The sequence below is a fragment of the Hyperolius riggenbachi genome, chromosome 2, assembly GCF_040937935.1.
Source record: "Hyperolius riggenbachi isolate aHypRig1 chromosome 2, aHypRig1.pri, whole genome shotgun sequence".
In the NCBI taxonomy this organism is placed as follows: Eukaryota; Metazoa; Chordata; class Amphibia; order Anura; family Hyperoliidae; genus Hyperolius; species Hyperolius riggenbachi.
This window is the reverse complement of record NC_090647.1, coordinates 82,808,770-82,826,520: the sequence shown is the minus strand read 5'-3', so window position 1 is coordinate 82,826,520 and position 17,751 is coordinate 82,808,770. Positions and strand designations below refer to the sequence as shown.

Below are 17,751 nucleotides of genomic sequence, written 5' to 3'. Positions count from 1 at the left end.
GTGAAAGAAAAGTGTATTTAAAATGATAACACTGTAGATCTATTTGAATGCTGGAGCCTGCAGTTGTGAAGAATACAATGAAATCCAGCATTACAAAAGCACTCTGAAAGAACAATAAAACTGACTCCGTTTGCTAAATGCTGGATGGTAAAAGCATTAAGTGCTGCACTTCAGGGCATGGAAGGGTTCAGAACTGAATCAAGGCCTCAGTAATAATTCACCTGCTTTGGAAAGTGTCATTTGCAGATGAACAGCTGCAGTGGTGACATCATATTTGCATTCTATGTGTATTACACGGCTCATCCTTCACTAACTTCATACACCGCCCTTCTCAGCCTGTCAGTGTCAAGAATGTCCTATTCATCTTCCGCACACAGGTACAGGCAGGTGAGCACACACAATGGACAGGCCATATGCATCCTTTGTGCTTCCAGATCTTCTTTTCATTGGGATAATTGTTTGCCGTTTGTAAGATAAATGGATAACGTCTTCAGAATGGAAAAATATACAATGCTTCTCAAAACGTGACTATGCCTGAGATTAGGGGGAATAATATAAGCCTTTACCAAACCCACAAGAAAACTACCGGGTTACTGTTTTACTCCCTAGGCAAAACAGTTTGGTTTCATTGACCTGTGCTTTCTTCTAGAGCCAGCTACACAGCTAAGTTTAGATGTTAGAAAATTGTAATTGTATCTGATGTCAGTATAGGAGTAACTACAAATAATGGGAAGCCCCAGCAAAAGTTTGATGGACCTTTCCCTCTGTTTACACTTAACCCTCTGTGGTGGCCCTCATGGGCAGAAAGCCCATCTAGCAGAAGTCATATAAAGAGTGTTGCCACCATGACTTCACACACCCATAAGACAAAGACAAGACAAATAACATTTATATCACGCTTTTCTCCTGGCGGACTCAAAGTGCCAGAGCTGCAGCCACTAGGACGCGCTCTATAGTCAGTAGCAGTGTTAGGGAGACTTGCCCAAGGTCTCCTACTGAATAGGTGCTGGCTTACTGAAGAGGCAGAGCCGGGATTCAAACCCTGGTCGCCTCCAGCCATAACCAGTGTGGCTTAGACAGAATGTGGCCACCATGACTCCACCAACCCATAATCAGTGTGGCTTAGATTATATGTGGCCACCATGACCCCACCAACCCATAACCAGTGTTGCGACCATATCTGCCATGGAAAGGGTAGGGACAAAAGTACCCCCTCCCCCCACAGTACTGCACCGCTCTGTGCAGTAACTATTGGGTGCTCCCACAATAGTTGTGCCTCTGAATATAGGTGTTCCAGAATGCCATAGAGCAATTCCAAACCATTCCAGACCACTAATTAACCAACACAAAAGACTAGTGTTGTTCAGCTCCTCTGACCACTCTTTTTCTGCTCTTCCCTCTCTAGAGAGATAAATTCCATCAATTGTATCTACAATGCAGATTGTGCCCTATAGAAAGCATGAATTTTCTTTTGATGAGGATGGGGCAGAAGGGAGACAGAAGGGGCTTGCTTGGAGGGTTGAGGAAGAGCACATAGTAGGGTGATGGTGGAGAATGGTGAGTTATCTATAATGGGAGGAAGCACAAATGTGAACAAAATCTCAAAATGGCCTCAATTTGACTAAGAAGGTCTAATGGGAAATATTATGGGGTTGGCTTCACTTTTGGATGAGTGAAGGAAAGTGATTTTTTCTATAGCAAAGCATTAAAGGTCAAAGAGAAAAATGAGAATGAACCTTTGATGCTGCTGGTGAGAGAATGACTTTGACATTGTGTTACTTTACACTTTCCATTGCCAACATATTCTATGGCATGACACTTATAACACAAAAAGCAATATTGATTTGGTAGATATTGATCACGTTTCATCAGTTCCACCACAAGCCTGCTGCTGATGATACTACTGTGGTTATCCCCTGGCTTATGCCTATGTACAAATCATGTCTCTTGTATAAAGGAGGACAGTGCACTGCCTCTACCACTCCAAAGGTGATAACAGTACTACCACTCCTGATCTCGGGATTTGAAAAATCATTGCTAATGTGCTTACGAGATTTTCCTCTAACGTCCAACAGTTCTGCAGGAAACCAGTTTTGCGAAACAGGCACTGTGTATTTATGTAGTGCAGATCTCTTGCGCGGTACCTTTACATGGTGTAAACATACATGTCAAACTCTGGCCGTGGGCCAAATCTGGCTTCAGGGCTATCAGATTTGGCTCCCTAAGTGGTTTCTCCACTTTGCATTATGTTTGGCCCACTCTAGACCACCAGTGAAGCTATATTGGAAGTAAAGCATTAGATCACCAGGGAAGTCACATGGTTAAGGGAGGGTAAAAGCACTAGACCCCAAATAGAGGTCTTAGGCAGGGCTAAATGGTAGTATTAGGCAGGGCTGTGGAGTCGGTACAAAAATCTTCAGACTCCAACTCCGACTCCTTAGTCTAATACTTAACAGGGCTGTGTATTTTGTACAAAAATCATCCAACTCCGACTAACGACTCCTCAGTTTATGAAATCAACGACTCCGACCTCGGGTGCTCAAAATTGCCCCGACTTCGACTCCACAGCCCTGGTATTAGGTAGCCAAATGTGCCCCCAATTAGAGGTATTAGTTGAATGATTTTTGTACAAAATCCACAGCCCTGTTAAGTATTAGACTAAGGAGTCGAAGTTGAGGAGTCGGAGTTGAAGTCGGAAGATTTTTTGTACCTACTCCACAGCCCTGCCTAATACTACCATTTAAAGTGCTCACAAGGACACCTCCATTTGGGGGTTTAGTGCTTTTTCCCTATAAGTCGCTTAGGTAGTTCTATGAGCCTGCCAGAGAGTAGGAACAGGTGGCCAGATGTGCCCCCACTTAACAGTATTAGGAAGTCCTGTGAACCCCCCAGAATGTTAAGTAACCAGATTTTACCCCCAATTAGAGATATTGGGTAGTTCTATTGGTAGTATCGGGTAGCGAGCCAGACGTTTTCTTAATTAACAATATTAGGAAGACCTGTGAACCTACCCTCCTCAATGTACGGATTGCCTTGAGCATGTGGGGAAGCTGGGGGAAAAATAAACAAGTTACCTCTCTGCTCCATTTGCTACTCTGCATCTCTGGGGTTCTGACGTAGCTCTCCATGAGATCCCGGGGGAAGGGGGGGGGGGGGGGCACCTTATCACCAGATGGACCCACAAGACCTGAGGGAAATGATCCAGCTGGGGAAAGGGGAGTTCAAAGTAACTGTACTCGCTATAAGAGTTTCTTCGTTTCTTTCTATGGGGATTATCTGTATTTTTTATGGATGTTTCCTGCACTAGTAAGTGGTGGTCATGGCAGCCACGATTGTTATATGCGGTATGTGAGGACCACACTCGTTATGGAGCAGCCATGGTGGCTACACTCATAAACTCGAAGGGGGCAAAAGGAAAAAAAAAATCCTCCAGAGGCTTTCCACATCCTCCTCCAGACCATTGCCGCTGCACGGGACCCTCTTGAAGTGCAATAGTGGGGACCGGGAGGACAGGGCAAGTCTTTGCAGGATCCAGAGACTTTCCTTTTCTTAGGTATATCCATTCTTGTTTTTTAATCATCTACCTTGTCAACCACTGAGAAAATACAATATATATTTTTACAAAAACGCATGCTTTTTTGCAGCTCCGTGGGAAAGCATTGTATGCAGGAAGAACCAATTTGCTGTGCGATATCAAATTGGTACATTGCACATCGCAGAGAGCTGGGATTTGCAATGTGGCCCGTAAAGGGAGATTTCGCATGCGTTTTCCACTCTGCAGCAAAATGTGACTCAAACAAGTGCGCTCCCAGCTTTGGCCTCATTCACAGTGGTGTGTTGGGTTGTCATGGCTGCTTTGTAACTACTGCACCACCTATGTAACGTTCACAGTGCGGCAGGTGCGATGCGTAAAAATGAGATGCGGTATTATAACACATGCATTAACAGTGAAGCATACTTTTCATTGGCTGTATGCTTCACTGTACCTGACGTAATGCGAGCCACTTTCCCAATCAGGACCCTCTTGAACATCTGCAGTGCTGCACCCGCACAGCTATGCCTGCACAGTTGCATGAAGCGCAGGTACAGCACGGCTGTGCTCGTGCAAGAAGTGGAGTTCGGCCACATAATGCTCTTGTCGGATATGTTCTGGGGGTCCATGCGCAGAAACAGTGGGGAGCAGGAGGACAGCGAAAGTCTTTGTAGGATCCATGGTGGCTGCACTTTTTTTATGGCCTAGGTAGATGGGCCCCATCCACATGAAAGTTCTGCTGGGAAATAGCTGTCTAATGATATAGATATATTTAGCTCAAGTCAAGGCAACCTGAATGCAAGTAAAAAATGCCATACTGAACTTACCTGGTGCTTCCCCTAGCCCTTGAGGTCCCATGGCGTCCTGTGGTCTCCCTCCGTTCTCACGCTGGTAGCTCCATTCGCTGCACGACTTGGCTGTAAGTCGTGGGCAAATGCGCATGTGTGTCACGTCCACTCGCCCGTCGCTGTGAGCATTTCGCACATGCACAGGTTTTGAAAAAATGAGCTGCGCATGCACAGAACACTAACGGTGACATGTATGCAAACGTGACGGGCCACACAGGTGCAGTTACGCACGACTCCCGGCCAAGTAACGCCGCCACCAGAAAACGCTGAGGTACCTCACAGACTATGGATGGCAGGGGGAATCCCCGGGTAAATTCAGTATATGAGAAAAAGGGACACTTAAGCCACGCCCCTGCCACAACCCTGATCACGTCCCCATCACACCTCTAGTCACGCATACCATAATTTTCATAAGAAAAATATGTTGTTTTACAATTCACACCACACTGATCCTTTCTATCCGGGTTCATTTTTCTTCATAGTAACATTTTAAAATTAGTAGTATATCAATTTAAAGGATGAGAATAAAGTTTAGAGCCGATCAAACACATTTTTTTAGTAGAGAAATATATATATATTTACATAGAAAGAGGGACTGTCCCTCCAAAAGAGGGACAGTTGGGAGCTATGGGATGAGATCTGTGTGGTGGCCCAGCCAGGCATCAGTAATAACAGTAGTGAGAGATAGCAGGTAGTAAGGCCAGTAATCAGTAATAGTGAGAGATAGCAGCTAGTAAGCCCAGGCATCAGTATTAGTGAGAGGTAGCAGTAAGGCCAGGCATCAGTAGTAGTGAGAGGTAGCAGCTAGTAAGGCCAGGCATCAGTATTAGTGAGAGGTAGCAGTAAGGCCAGGCATCAGTATTAGTGAGAGGTAGCAGTAAGGCCAGGCATCAGTAGTAGTGAGAGGTAGCAGCTAGTAAGGCCAGGCATCAGTATTAGTGAGAGGTAGCAGTAAGGCCAGTAATCAGGTAGTAGTGAGAGGTAGCAGTAAGGCCAGGCATCAGTAGTAACAGTATTAGTGAGAGGTAGCAGTAAGGCCAGGCGGCAGCGCTCCCCTCTGGAGCTCCAGTGACTGTGAGCCTGCGCTCTGCTCCCTCCTCTCGCCACAGACAGAGCGTGTGGCCGGCGAGAGGATGCATTAGCCGCTGCGGAGAAGCTGGACTCTATTTCCCCCCATCACACTCCCCGGCGTGCACAACAATGTCCTTGCCGAGGAAATCAAAGAAGATGCACTCCGCTGGGGGTAAGTGATGAGCGGGGGAGGCGCTAGCCGTGTAATGACATGATGACGCCCTGTCTGCATTGTTCTCTCTGCATGTCCCTTCATCTGCCTCCATCCTCAGGTCCATAGAGCTCCTTCCCCGCACTGCCAGGTGTCGGCTTACTATGCGGGGAGGCCGGGAGGGGGCAGCTGTCACATTAGGCTGCAGGATCGCTTACAGCTAGCCAGGGATCCCTGACTCATCCCCTGTGTAATATACAGCCGTGTGACTGTGCAGAGAGCTGTCAGGGCTGTGTTGTGCTGCTGCATTCAGGACATGTGTTCCAGTCAGCAGGTTTCCATGCTGGTGACGTCACTGGCGGCCTCTGTGTGCTCAATAGGACTACATAATACTGTGATGCTCACTTCACTGGCTGCTATCAGTGTTCACGCTTTGGGAAGCTCAAGGGACCACTGTCATAAATTGTTAATTTTAAAATACATGTGTACAAGAAGCACATTTCTTCCTGATTAAAATGCACTATAAATTGTTTTTCTCCAATGTTTCTGTCTTAAAGCGGAACTGAAGATCTTATAAAAAATACAGAGTTTCACTTACCTGGGTCCTCCGCAATTCTCCGTTCTCCCGCCGCCAGCTAGTTTCGTTACAGTCAACTTTTAAGTCGATGGCAACTGCACCCCCCCCCCCCAGGCTATGTGTAGCTTTCTTTGCGTTCCTGCCCACTATAGCTTCCTGCGCTAAGTCGACGGTAACATAACTATCTGTAGACGGGAGAATGGAGGATCATAGAGGACCGGCGCGGGTCAGGAGGACTGCTGGGGGCTTGGGGAAGCCCTAGGTAAGTAAAACTCTTTGCTTTTTTAAAGAGGAACTGTCGCGAAAATCTTAAAATTGAAAACACATACAAATAAGAAGTTCATTTCTTCCTAGGTAAAATGAGACATAAATCACCTTTCTCCTATGTTGCTGTCACTTACTGTAAGTATTAGAAATCTGACATTACCGACAGATTTTGGGCTAGTCCATCTCTCCATAGGGGATTCTCAGCATGGCCTTTATTGTTTATAAAGACATTTCCTGAAAAAGATTTATACAAAGATGCTGGCCAGCCTCCCTGCTCACTGTACACTATTTTGGCAGTTGGACAGAACAACTACCATTCACTAAGCGCTTTTAAAAATAAAGAAAACCCTGAGAACCGCCCCATTTGAAGATGGGCTAGTCCAAAATCTGTTGGTAATGTCAGCTTTCTGCTACTTACTGTAAGTGACAGCAACATAGGAGAAAAGTAATTTATGGCTCATTTTAGTCTGTAAGAAACGTACTTCTTATTTGTATATCTTTACATGTATTTAAAATTTTAAGATTTTCGTGACTGAGGTCTTCAGTGCTGCTATAAAGTGTACCTGAAAGGATAAAAAAAAATATTTATACATGTACCTAAAGTTTCCTCCAATCCCCTTCATGTTTATTGGTCCCACGCATCCTCCCATGCATCTTGGATATCCCCCCCGACTGAAGGAATGACTGGGCTGCCTAGCGGAGGATCCAGGTGACCTGGGAGGACTGCGAGGGAGCGGTCAGCCTGAAGGGGGCTGGCGGGTATGTATAATACGTATATTCTGGCGTATAAGACTACTTTTTAACCCACGAAAATCTTCTGAAAGGTCAGGGGTCATATACGCTGGGTGCCATTGATACCAGGTGATGCGCCATGCGCATACGCAACATGCTGATGTTTACGCAATACTGATACGTGATGCACGACATGCTCATGTTTAATTACCGGGTGTTGGAGATTCGGCGTCATTGCATATGCTGGTGGGGAGCTCACCATACCGCTCTGATTAACGGAAACGGAGAACTGACCAATCCGCTTAGGGAGAGTTGACCAATCCAACCAGTCGCCTACATACTATTATATACTGGGTACCACATACAGTACAGCACCAGTATCTGTTCATACATAGCACCAGTATATGTTTTTTTTTATTTTAATTTGGTGTGCGTTGGAAGAAGGGTAGTCGTATACGGCGAGTATATCACAAACTCTATATTTTAACTGGAAAAGTTGGGGGGTTGTCTTATACGCCGGAAAATACGGTAATTATTATTTCTATTTTATTTTTTTTTGCAGCATTTCAGGTTTCCTTTAAAGAACACCTGTAATGAAAAAAGAGCCCCTGGGGGGTACTTACCTCGGGAGGGGGAAGCCTCTGAATAGTAATGAGGCTTTTCCCGTCCTCTCCTGCAGCCTTGATCCAGTGCTGGCGTGGCGGCCCCTGAACGGTAGTGCAGGCTCTAGTATCATAACGATCTTGTGAGAGCCTCACACAGGCGCACTTGTGGCTATTGTTTGGGCTCAGGCAGAAATAGCCAAACCCGATTGGACCCGCTCTACTGCACAGACGCAGACTCCAGCTGCAAGTGCGCTGACACCAAGTGTGGCAGACACCAGCCGCAAGGCTTTCACAGGATTGTTATGATCCTGGAGCCGGCACTTGTGAGCGGATTTTCGGGAGCTGCCGGTGCTGGATTGGGGCTGCAGGAGAGGACGGGAGAAGCCTCATTAGGATCCAGAGGCTTCGTCTTACTGAGGTAAGTACCCCCCAGGGGCTCTTTTTTTTTCCAGGTTTACGTTAAAGAGATTGATTGGTCATAAGGATTTATACTCCTTTTAACCTCCTGAAGGCCATTTGGTCAATCACCGTCCTCCCGATCCCCCCCATTCTCCTGCAGTGGAGTCCGCAATCCAGCCCAGCCGTTCTCCACTGGGCATCTGTGGTCCCGGCTGCATGGCCCCACGATTGTCGGAAGCATTTATTACAGTCTTAGCGAATTGCGCTTGGTTGATCCATGTATACTCTTGATAAAGGTCCCACTGACTGAAATGTTCGCTCACTGTGGTAATGCGCCACTGCGTATTGAAATCCAAGTGAAGTCTTGGATCTGTTTGAACTTTGTTGGATATTCATAGCCCAGAACAGGGGCTGGGTTCTGGTTTTGACCACCTGGTAAATTCCTAAACAAATTGGGTTGAGTGCTTAGCCTTCTTTTTGTTGTTTTGATTTGTGGTTGGCCATGTTAACAAATGGATTGAGCAATCTGAACCATGTTGTTTGCTTCACTGATCACACATGAGGCTTTTCTGTACAAAACGTTAGCAAAATGCTGAGCAATTACGATGGCGCTCTCCAAACGCAAGTGGATGGCCAGCCTTATCCTTGTGGTGCAGAGCTGTTACCGCTAAATAACAATTCCTATATTTGTATAGTGCTTTTCCCCTGTTGGACTCAAAGTGCTTGTGAGGCAGCCACTAGAGGGCTGAAGCAGTGTTAGGGAGTCTTGACCAAGAACTCCTTACTGAATAGTTGCTGGCTTACTGAATTGGAAAAGCCGGAATTTGAACCCAGGTCTCGTATGTCAGAGGCAGAGCCCCTAAAGAGAACCTGTAACAAAAAAAGTTCCCTTGAGGGGTACTCACCTCGGGAGTGGGAAGCCTCAGGGTCCCAATGAGGCTTCACCCACCTCTGTAGCTGCAGGCAGTCTAGCGCTGGCATCCCCGAAGTGTCACGGAATCCTCCCACTGATAAGCGCTGATTAATTTACCTTCCCTGGCTCCAGCGGGGGCGCTGTTGTGGCTCTCCGCACAGAGATAGGCGAAAATAGCTGATCTCTGTCAGGTCCGCTTTACTGCGCAGGAGCAGGAAACTTGCGCCTGCGCAGTAGAACGGCCAGACATCGATCGGCTATTTGCGCCTATCTCCGAGTCGGAGAGCCGATACTGCGTCTGCACTGGAGCCGGGAAGGTAAATATTGACATCCCTGCTCTTCGGGAAACTTTATCGCCGCACCGTGGGATCGAGGAGGATGGGGGAAGCCTCAATAGGATCCAGAGGCCCGCCCCAGGTGAGTACCCCCCAGGGGAGGTTTTTTTTGTTACAGGTTTTCTTTAAAGGGAACCTGAGGTGAGATATGGAGGATGACATGTTTATTTTCTTTTAAATAGTGCACATTGTCTGGCTGCACTGCTGATCCTCTGCCTCTATACTTTGTACCAGAGACGTAGAATAAGAAAGACTTGGTACTTACCAAGGGCTTCCTCCAGCCCCATAAGCACGTTTGAGTCCCTTGCTCAGTCGCGAGGTTACTGGTTCAGTCGCGTCAGTCGGGGTATCGCAGAAGACCCCCCCCGACACAACTGAACCAGATACTGGGGCTGATTACGGCTGAGCGGGAGACCGTGGGAGGAGAGGGAGGGATTGAGCGGTTCTTATGGGGATGGAAGAAGCCCTGGGTAAGTATCAAATCTTTCTTATTTTACGTCTCTGGTTTCCTTTAAGCCATAGACCCTAAACAAACATGCAGTTCAGACAGGGCCGAGGCATAGGCTGGAGAGGCTCCAGCCTCAGGGCGCAGTGTAGGAGGGGGCGCACAATTCATTCAGCTGTCATTCCTAATTGTGTTTGAAGCAGAAAGAAATAAGAAAAGGGGATACATGACAATGACTGCAAGCCGTATAACTAGATATTAAGGTGTTGGGGAGGTTGGGAAATGTTGTGGGCCCTGTGGCGCCTCTTAGTCTAATAGCAATCAGTGTGTGATGACTGGGGTGGGAGGGATGGAGGGGCGCACTTTGGTGTCTCAGCCTTGGGTGCTGGAGGACCTTGTCCCGGCTCTGAGTTCAGATGCCTATGGCAAAATCTGACAAGATTAGCTGCATGCTTGTTTCAGGTGTGTGATTTAGATGCTACTGACCAGAAAGATCAGCAGGACTGCCAGGCAACTGGTATTGTTTAAAAGGAAATAAATATGGCAGCTTCCACAGGCCTCACACCTCAGGTTCCTTCTAACCATTACACTATCCAGCCACTTAAAATAAAGTTTCTGATAAAGTCACTATACAGCCACTTAAAATAAAGTTTCTGATAAAGTGGGGAAAGTAACTTGCAAGAGGTCAACTCTCGAGGCTACATTGTGAATGGAATGTGTAGGAAGGCCATTCATCATCAGCTCAGAGATTTAAAAGATTATGGCCCATATGCAATTCACTTTTTCACCCGAGTTTTCTCCTAGGAGATAATTTTTCATCTTCACATTAAAATAACTTTCCAGCACTTTTCAACTAAAAAAGTACCAAAAAGAAAATGAAAAAAGTACTATCAAAATTATTTTGAACATTTTCTTGCTTTCTGGTGGCTTAAAATGCATTTTATTGGTAAATTTAAAAATGTCACCTAGGAGAAAACTCAGGAGAAAAAGTGAATTGCATATGGACCTATGATGGGAACTGATATCTGACCAAAGAAAGGGCTTTGCTAATGTAATGCTATGGGGGTTGTTTTTTAAAAGTCACATCACTGAATTGAGAATACACACACAGCATTGCATTAGCAAAAACTTTTTTATTGCTGGAGCTTTGAAAAGTTATTGTAACGTAAAACAGCCCTTATTGCTAATTCAATTGCAATTTTGTAATGCAATTTTTGAATACTTGTATTAAGATACATTGTTACAGTACTAACCCCCCCCCCCCCTCAGAAATTGCCCCTAGTGATGTAAACTAGCCCTGAAAGTGTACCTGAGATGACAGCCATCTCAGGTTTCATACTTACCTGGGGCTTCTTTAAACCCCCTTGAGGCCGTTCAGTCCCTCGCTGTCTCCCTGGGTTGCTCCTGTCCCCAAAATACAGCCCGGAAGCCTGGGTGAGTCTAACATGCGTGGCCTGGCCGGGTGCGCTTCCCCGTTGTGCTGGCAGCTGCAGGGATGAGAGTGTGACGGGGTAGCGCACTTGGCCTGGCCGCGCATGGGCAGCAAAGCACGACTTGGCAATGCTTTCTGGCTGTATTGCGGGGTGGAGGGGCCACCTGAGGAGACAGCGAGGGACTGAGGGGCCTCAAGGGGGCTTAAGGAAGCCCAAGGTAAGTATAGAACCTGAGATGGCTTTCATCTCAGGTTCCCTTTAAAGAATTGTTTATAAAGTTAATTTAACAACTTACTGTAGAAGTATAGAGGAGAATGAGGTATGTCCTTCCCAGCCTTGAAAAGAGCTATAAATGTTTTGGTAAATATTTGGCAATTTGTTCCATAATCCTATTAGCTGCAGTACTTTAGTAATGATTAGTTCTGTCCTTGCTGACCTTGTGTATAAAGAGGTATTTTGGCTCTGTTATTTATTGCACCTGAAAAGCCACAATATCAATAGAGCTTTATTTAGTCTTCACATCATACACACTGCGGTACCATATTTCCTGCGTTCTGCCTTATTTCAGTCCAGTAAGATTGTTATATAAGAACCTGCACTGTAAACAACTAAATCCAGAGGATGCGTTCTTCAAGCACTTCAGCTGCCACCTGAACCATATGTAACATTACCTGAAGGGCAGTCAGGGACGGATCTAGACCAAGTTGCGCCTGGGGAAGGTCAGGTTTTGGCGCCTAAACTGCCATTCCCCATCCAGTTTTGGCGCCTAAAGGTCAGGTTTTGGCGCCTAAAGGTCAGGTTTTGATGCCTAAAATGCCATTCCCCATCAAAATTTTGCCGCCTTTTTAAGAATTCAACAAACTGCGCCTGGGGCAAGATACCCGCCTGCCCCCCCCCCCCCTCTAGATCCGTCCCTGAGGGCAGTGCTATGGGTGTTACTTAAAGGGAGGTTGAAGCAAGAAATAAAAAAACAAAACAGATACTTACCTAAGCTTGGTGTAATTTTTGGTTCCTTTTATCCCCCTATACATTCCTAGTAGTTTGGGTCACCCTGAGCTGCTTGGTTACTCTGTTGTACTGGTCCAAGCCCTATTTCATACATCCTTATCAATCCCTGCCATGTACTCATGAGGACCAAAAGTCCGAAACAGGCTGTCTACATGTGGGTTTGATATGGCTGTGTAAAACTTAAAGCTATAGGCTTGCTATACACCAGTGGTTCTGGATGCTTGCTTGGCTTAACACGGGCGAAAGAGATAATTTGCATATTCAGTGGTAGTGCATTGTGGGTAACCACAAATGTTCACTCATAACTGAAATATTGCAAATTTCCCTCTGTTTTTAGAAGGCAAATTGCACCAAGCTTTGCTTTTTTAGTAGGAGGGCTTTTTGGTTCCTTTTATCCCCCTATACATTCCTAGTAGTTTGGGTCACCGTGAGCTGCTTGGTTACTCTGTTATACTTACCTAAGGAGAGGGAAGGCACTCCTGGTCCCTTCGTTCCACTGCGGGCTCCCCACTTAGCAGTCTCTGACCAATGGGTCAGAGACCGCTCTCTGCTGCTGCAGAAGGCTTTTGATAGTCTTTGGGAGCCCTAATGCTCCCTAAGATGGGCCACTCCATACTGTGCATGCACAAGTACGTTCTCTCATACACTCGCGCAGGCACATTATGGAGCCTCCTGTCTTTAGGAGCACTCGGGCTCTCGAAGACTTCCAAAGCCTCTCGTGGGGGGGGGGGGGGGGAAAGATTTGAATGGGGGAGCCAGCGGTGCAACGAGTGGATCATGAGAGGAGCGGGGTGAAGGTTGTATAGGACCCAGACCTTCCCTCTCCTTGGGTAAGTATCTGTTTTTTTTAATCTTCACTTCAGGCTCACTTTAAAGGAGAACTGTAGTGAGAAGTATATGGGGGTTGCCATATTGATTTCCTTTTAAGCGATACCAGTTACCTGGCAGCCCTGCTGAGCTATCTGTCTGCAGAATCACACCAGAAACAAGCATGCAGCTACTCTGTCAGATCTGACAAAAATGTCAGAAACACCTGATCTGCTGCATGCTTGTTCAGGGTCTAGGGCAAAAAGTATTAGAGGCAAAGGGTCAACAGGACAGCCAGGCAACTGGAATAGTTTAAAAGGAAAGCAATATGGCAATCTCTATATACCTCTCACTACAGTTCCCCTTTAAGGTGCATAAAGTAGATTCATATTTTTGTGTAATTTTAGGTAATTGTTGTCATATCTCGGTTACTCCCTGCAGTCACTCATCATTCGTAATTAAAGTGGAACTGAATATTCAGCTAAAACAAAAAGTTTCACTTACCTGGGGCTTCTGCCAGCCACTTGTAGCCGTCCTGTTCCGCGACAGTCCTCCACAATCCTCCGTTCTCCCGGCACGGTGTAAGTCAACAGCAACTGTGCCTGCGCAGCTCTGGCCACACGTGTCCTTCTTCAGGTTCCCGTCTGCAATAGCATCCTGCAGGATGGAAACGCGATGGGGTGGAGCAATAGCAAGTAATATCAAGGGGGAGGTAAGGGGAAGTGATAAATATGAGCACAATGGCCTTACCCCGCACTAGTGGTTTAGCAATCTTCCATGATGTTGTGGGATAAGTACAACTGATTATGCTGCTACTTCCTAGTCCCACTTAGCTCCAAACAATTAATGGCTGGCACAGCTAAGCCTATTCCTGACTGAAACTATGGCCTCATTTCCGCTTGTGCCCGCGCCCATCTGAAAGAGTTGGGATACCAGAGTTCACACTGCTGGCATGGAAGGCGGGAGCATTTGGTTGCTGAGGACCTGCAATCTGTTCCAGCATGTGCTCTTTTTTCTCACCCCATCCTTATTTTTTTTCTACTAACTTTCTCTACCTTTTTTACGTTTTTTTTTTACTTACCCAGGAGTCTAACCCATTACCTCATGCTTCACAGGCAGAGGCAGTACCTCTGGACCCTGGTTTAAGCTTACTCCAGCATGTACTTTTAGTTCTTATTTTGCTAAAATGGAATGTTTTGCGGTGTAATCATTTCCATGCACATTTACTAATGCCTGCATTTGAAAATTTAGATTAGCAAGGCCTTTAAAGTGAAATGGAAGTGACTTCTAGCAAGATGAAATCAATATGTGTACTTTGATGACCTATCCTAACTAGACCTTTCCTGGAATATGATACATGCAGGTTTCCTGATTAATACGATTATTGACGTACTGAAGTTTTTTCTTCACTTCTTGCTCCTTTCCTGCTGTCAAAAGCAAAAAAAAAAAGATTTATCAGGTATCACTGACCAATTGGATTCCTCCATTCATTACATTGACCAATGGAATCCCTCCATTTTATGTGTTCCCATTGGTCAGTGTAATCATAGACCATGAGGGTTAGTATAGTTCATGGTGCAGAGCCCTACATGGTCTGGACTGTGGCTATACCAGCCTGCATAGGTGAGAAGTGGGTTAAAGAGGCATGGGAGGGAATGATTACAGCATGTATGAGGGCCTTGCTATTAACCACTACAGTTGGCACCATTGAGTTCAATTCAACCTAAAATTTAATGTAAATGAACATTAAGTCATTCATTAAAGTGAACCAGGAGGCCGCAATAGCAGCATAGGGGGCGATATACAGGCTGGGAACGCGAACAATCACTCGCGTTCCCATCCCTGTCGGCCGGTGACGGCCAAACCGGAAGTGCTCGCCGGCGGGTCCTGGGACATCGGAGCGGAGCTGCGAGGGCACCGATCGTCTGCAGGGGGCTGAGGGAAGCCCCAGGTGAGTTAATCTCGTTTTTTTTAAGTGACTTTAGGTTCACTTTAATGTAAGAGGCAAATTTGTAAGCAAAAGAGGAGGCAGTTCTGCAAAAAAGTAAACGTCCCAATTTACTGCGAGATCAAACTTTGAAAATGAGCCCGATCATCCCTAGCTGCTGATTTCCTGAAACTTTTTTTCCCCACTCGAAAGAAAATGTTTGATAAGCCCACAGTCACCCGTTCTATCAAAAAACTGTCCAGAATCAACTGAAAACTGAACTCCAGTGAAAATAATGTAGTAAAAAAAGTGCTTCATTTTTTACCATAATTATGTATAAATGATTTAGTCAGTGTTTGCTCATTGTAAAATCTTTCCTCTCCCCGATTTACATTCTGACATTTATTACATGGAGACATTTTTACTGTGGGCAGGTTATGTAGCTGCTCCTAGCTGTTTTGGCTGTTAGAGACAGCTGTAAACAGCTAATTCCTGTCTGTGAACATTGTTACATTGTGGCAGTTTGCCCAGAGTACCGCGGTACTCAGAGCTTCTTGTGGGAGGGGTTTCAGCACAAAATCAGTCATACAGCGCCCCCTGATGGTCTGTTTGTGAAAATCATTATATTTCTCATGTAAAAGGGGGTATCAGCTACTGATTGGGATAAAGTTCAATTCTAGGTTGGAGTTTCTCTTTAAGGGCAATTGTAATGATCCGCTCAGCTGCCTGCGCAGGCAAGCAGGCAGCTTTTTGACCACTGTTCAGGTCTGCATTCTGCAGGTCTCTGGAAAGGAGACCTTTTGTCAGTTTTGCAGCTTGCTGCTGCTGAGGAATTTGCATATGTTTGTCATGCAAATTGCCTGGCCACATCCTTTGTAGGCTTGCTCTATATATACCATGTGATTCCACAGTACGTCGCTGGTCATAAGGGTTTGTCCTGTGAAACACTCCTGGAGTGTCAGTCATGCTTATCGTTTGAAGATTAACTTAGATTAATTCCTGAGACTGCATTAGGCATCCTTGCTAGAGCAGTCAGGATTGTATTATTTGTATTGCCTGTTCTGTTTGTCTGTCGTGCTTGGATCACACTAGCCTCTAGCAGTAGCGGTTGTGGATCCTTCTGATCTACAACTCTCTTGCTGTACTTGGATCGCACTTGCTCTGACGGAAAGAGCAGTGGATCGTTTCTCTCACTTATTCCTGTTTTCGTGTATCTGTCTTGTCTGATACGAACGCTTGCTGGAGGCTCGGTGAGGTAACCGTTAAGCAAGCGCTCGCGTCCTCTGTTTCATGTTTGTCTGTCGGTGGTTAGTTAGGCGTGCTTGTCTCTGTTGTGCTTAACACGCGGAGACCGCGCAGTAAACGTGTTCGCTGTTGCGAATGAGTGCGGTGTTCGCGTTTAGTTAGCGTTTGTTATTTTCCTTATCTTCTCATTGTATCCTTGCTGTGCCTTTGCTACTCTCATGCCCTGTCTTGCTTAAGCCTTGTGTCACCTCTGGCAATCGCCTCTCTCGCGATTGCGTTCCTACTTCGTTTCTGCTGTTGTGTGTGCACCGTCGCGGGTTGGCGACTAGATTGGGGCACATGCATACATTCTGTCTCTGTGCTCATTCTCTTTCGCAATCGCTTCTCTTGCGATTGCGCTCTCACTTGGTTTCCTCTGTTGTGTGTCCACCGTCGCAGGTTGGTGGCTAGATTGGTGGACATACATACATTCCTCATCTGTGCTTATTCGGTCTTGTGTCGCTGTTAGCAATCGCCATCTCTGGCGATTGCCTTCTCACCTGGTCTTCATGGTTGTGTGTTCATCATCGCAGGGTGGCGACTAGATTGGTGGACACACATACCCTCTGTCTCTTTGATCTCTCTCTTTCAGGGCTATCTTGCCCTGCGTTTCTTCCCTTCGTACAATTCCTGTCTGGCGTCTGTGGCAGGGCAGAGGAGCTGTTCCTCTGCACTCCACAGCTCCACCTGCCGACAGGAATTTCCCTCTACAGGTGCGTTGCACCTTTTGCTGGGTTCCCTCAAATTATACGCTTGTGGAGGATTTCCGCCGTGTCAGCGCACGTCCTGTGCGCTGATCATGGAGAGAATTCCACAATCGTTACAGCAATATATCAACTGCAGAATTGATCGAAGTGATGATAGGCTCAGGCTGGAAAAGTTGACCTATGTATGGCCAATCTAAAACCTTGTATACTCGCTAGATAAAACTTAAAGGGACCCTGAGCGTTGTCATAAAAAAGAAAACTAGACTTACTTGTGGCTTCCTGCAGCCCACCGTAGCCCGCGAGGTCCCCGGCATCCTCCTGGCCCCCTCCGCGGTCCTGCTGGCGGCTCTGATAATGTGACGACTTCAGGTGAAGTTGCGCATGCTCGCCTCCGCTGCGTACCTGTAGAGTCCTGCGCATGCATGGTTCTCTAAAGACTGAACCGTGCATGCGCAGGACTCTTACGGCAGCTTGCCTGATGACGCGAAGGGAACACAGTGGGGGCGAGCACGCGCAACTTCACCTGAAGTCGGCACGTTACCGAAGCCGCCAGCGGGACCGCAGAGGGTGCCAGGAGGATGCCAGGGACCTCACGGGCTACGGTGGGCTGGAGTAAGCCCCGGGTAAGTCCAGTTTTCTTTTTTATGACACTGCTCAGGGTCCATTTTAAAGTAAGTGTGAAGTGAGTAAAAAAAAGTGTGATACTTACC

General features: G+C 46.4%; 1 protein-coding gene across 3 annotated transcripts in view; it reads left to right on the top strand.

Moving 5' to 3' along the window:
* Positions 1–5,471: 5,471 nt before the first annotated feature.
* ATP8A2 (ATPase phospholipid transporting 8A2) overlaps positions 5,472–17,751 on the top strand; it is a 970,290-nt gene continuing 958,010 nt past the window's right edge. For 2 of the 3 annotated variants that reach the window (XM_068266979.1, XM_068266978.1), the window contains exon 1: positions 5,472–5,623. In XM_068266979.1, coding sequence (XP_068123080.1) covers positions 5,581–5,623 — 43 coding nt within the window. In that variant the 5' untranslated portion in view covers positions 5,472–5,580. The remainder of the gene's footprint in view (positions 5,624–17,751) is intronic. The other variant, XM_068266975.1, reaches the window with a different exon arrangement.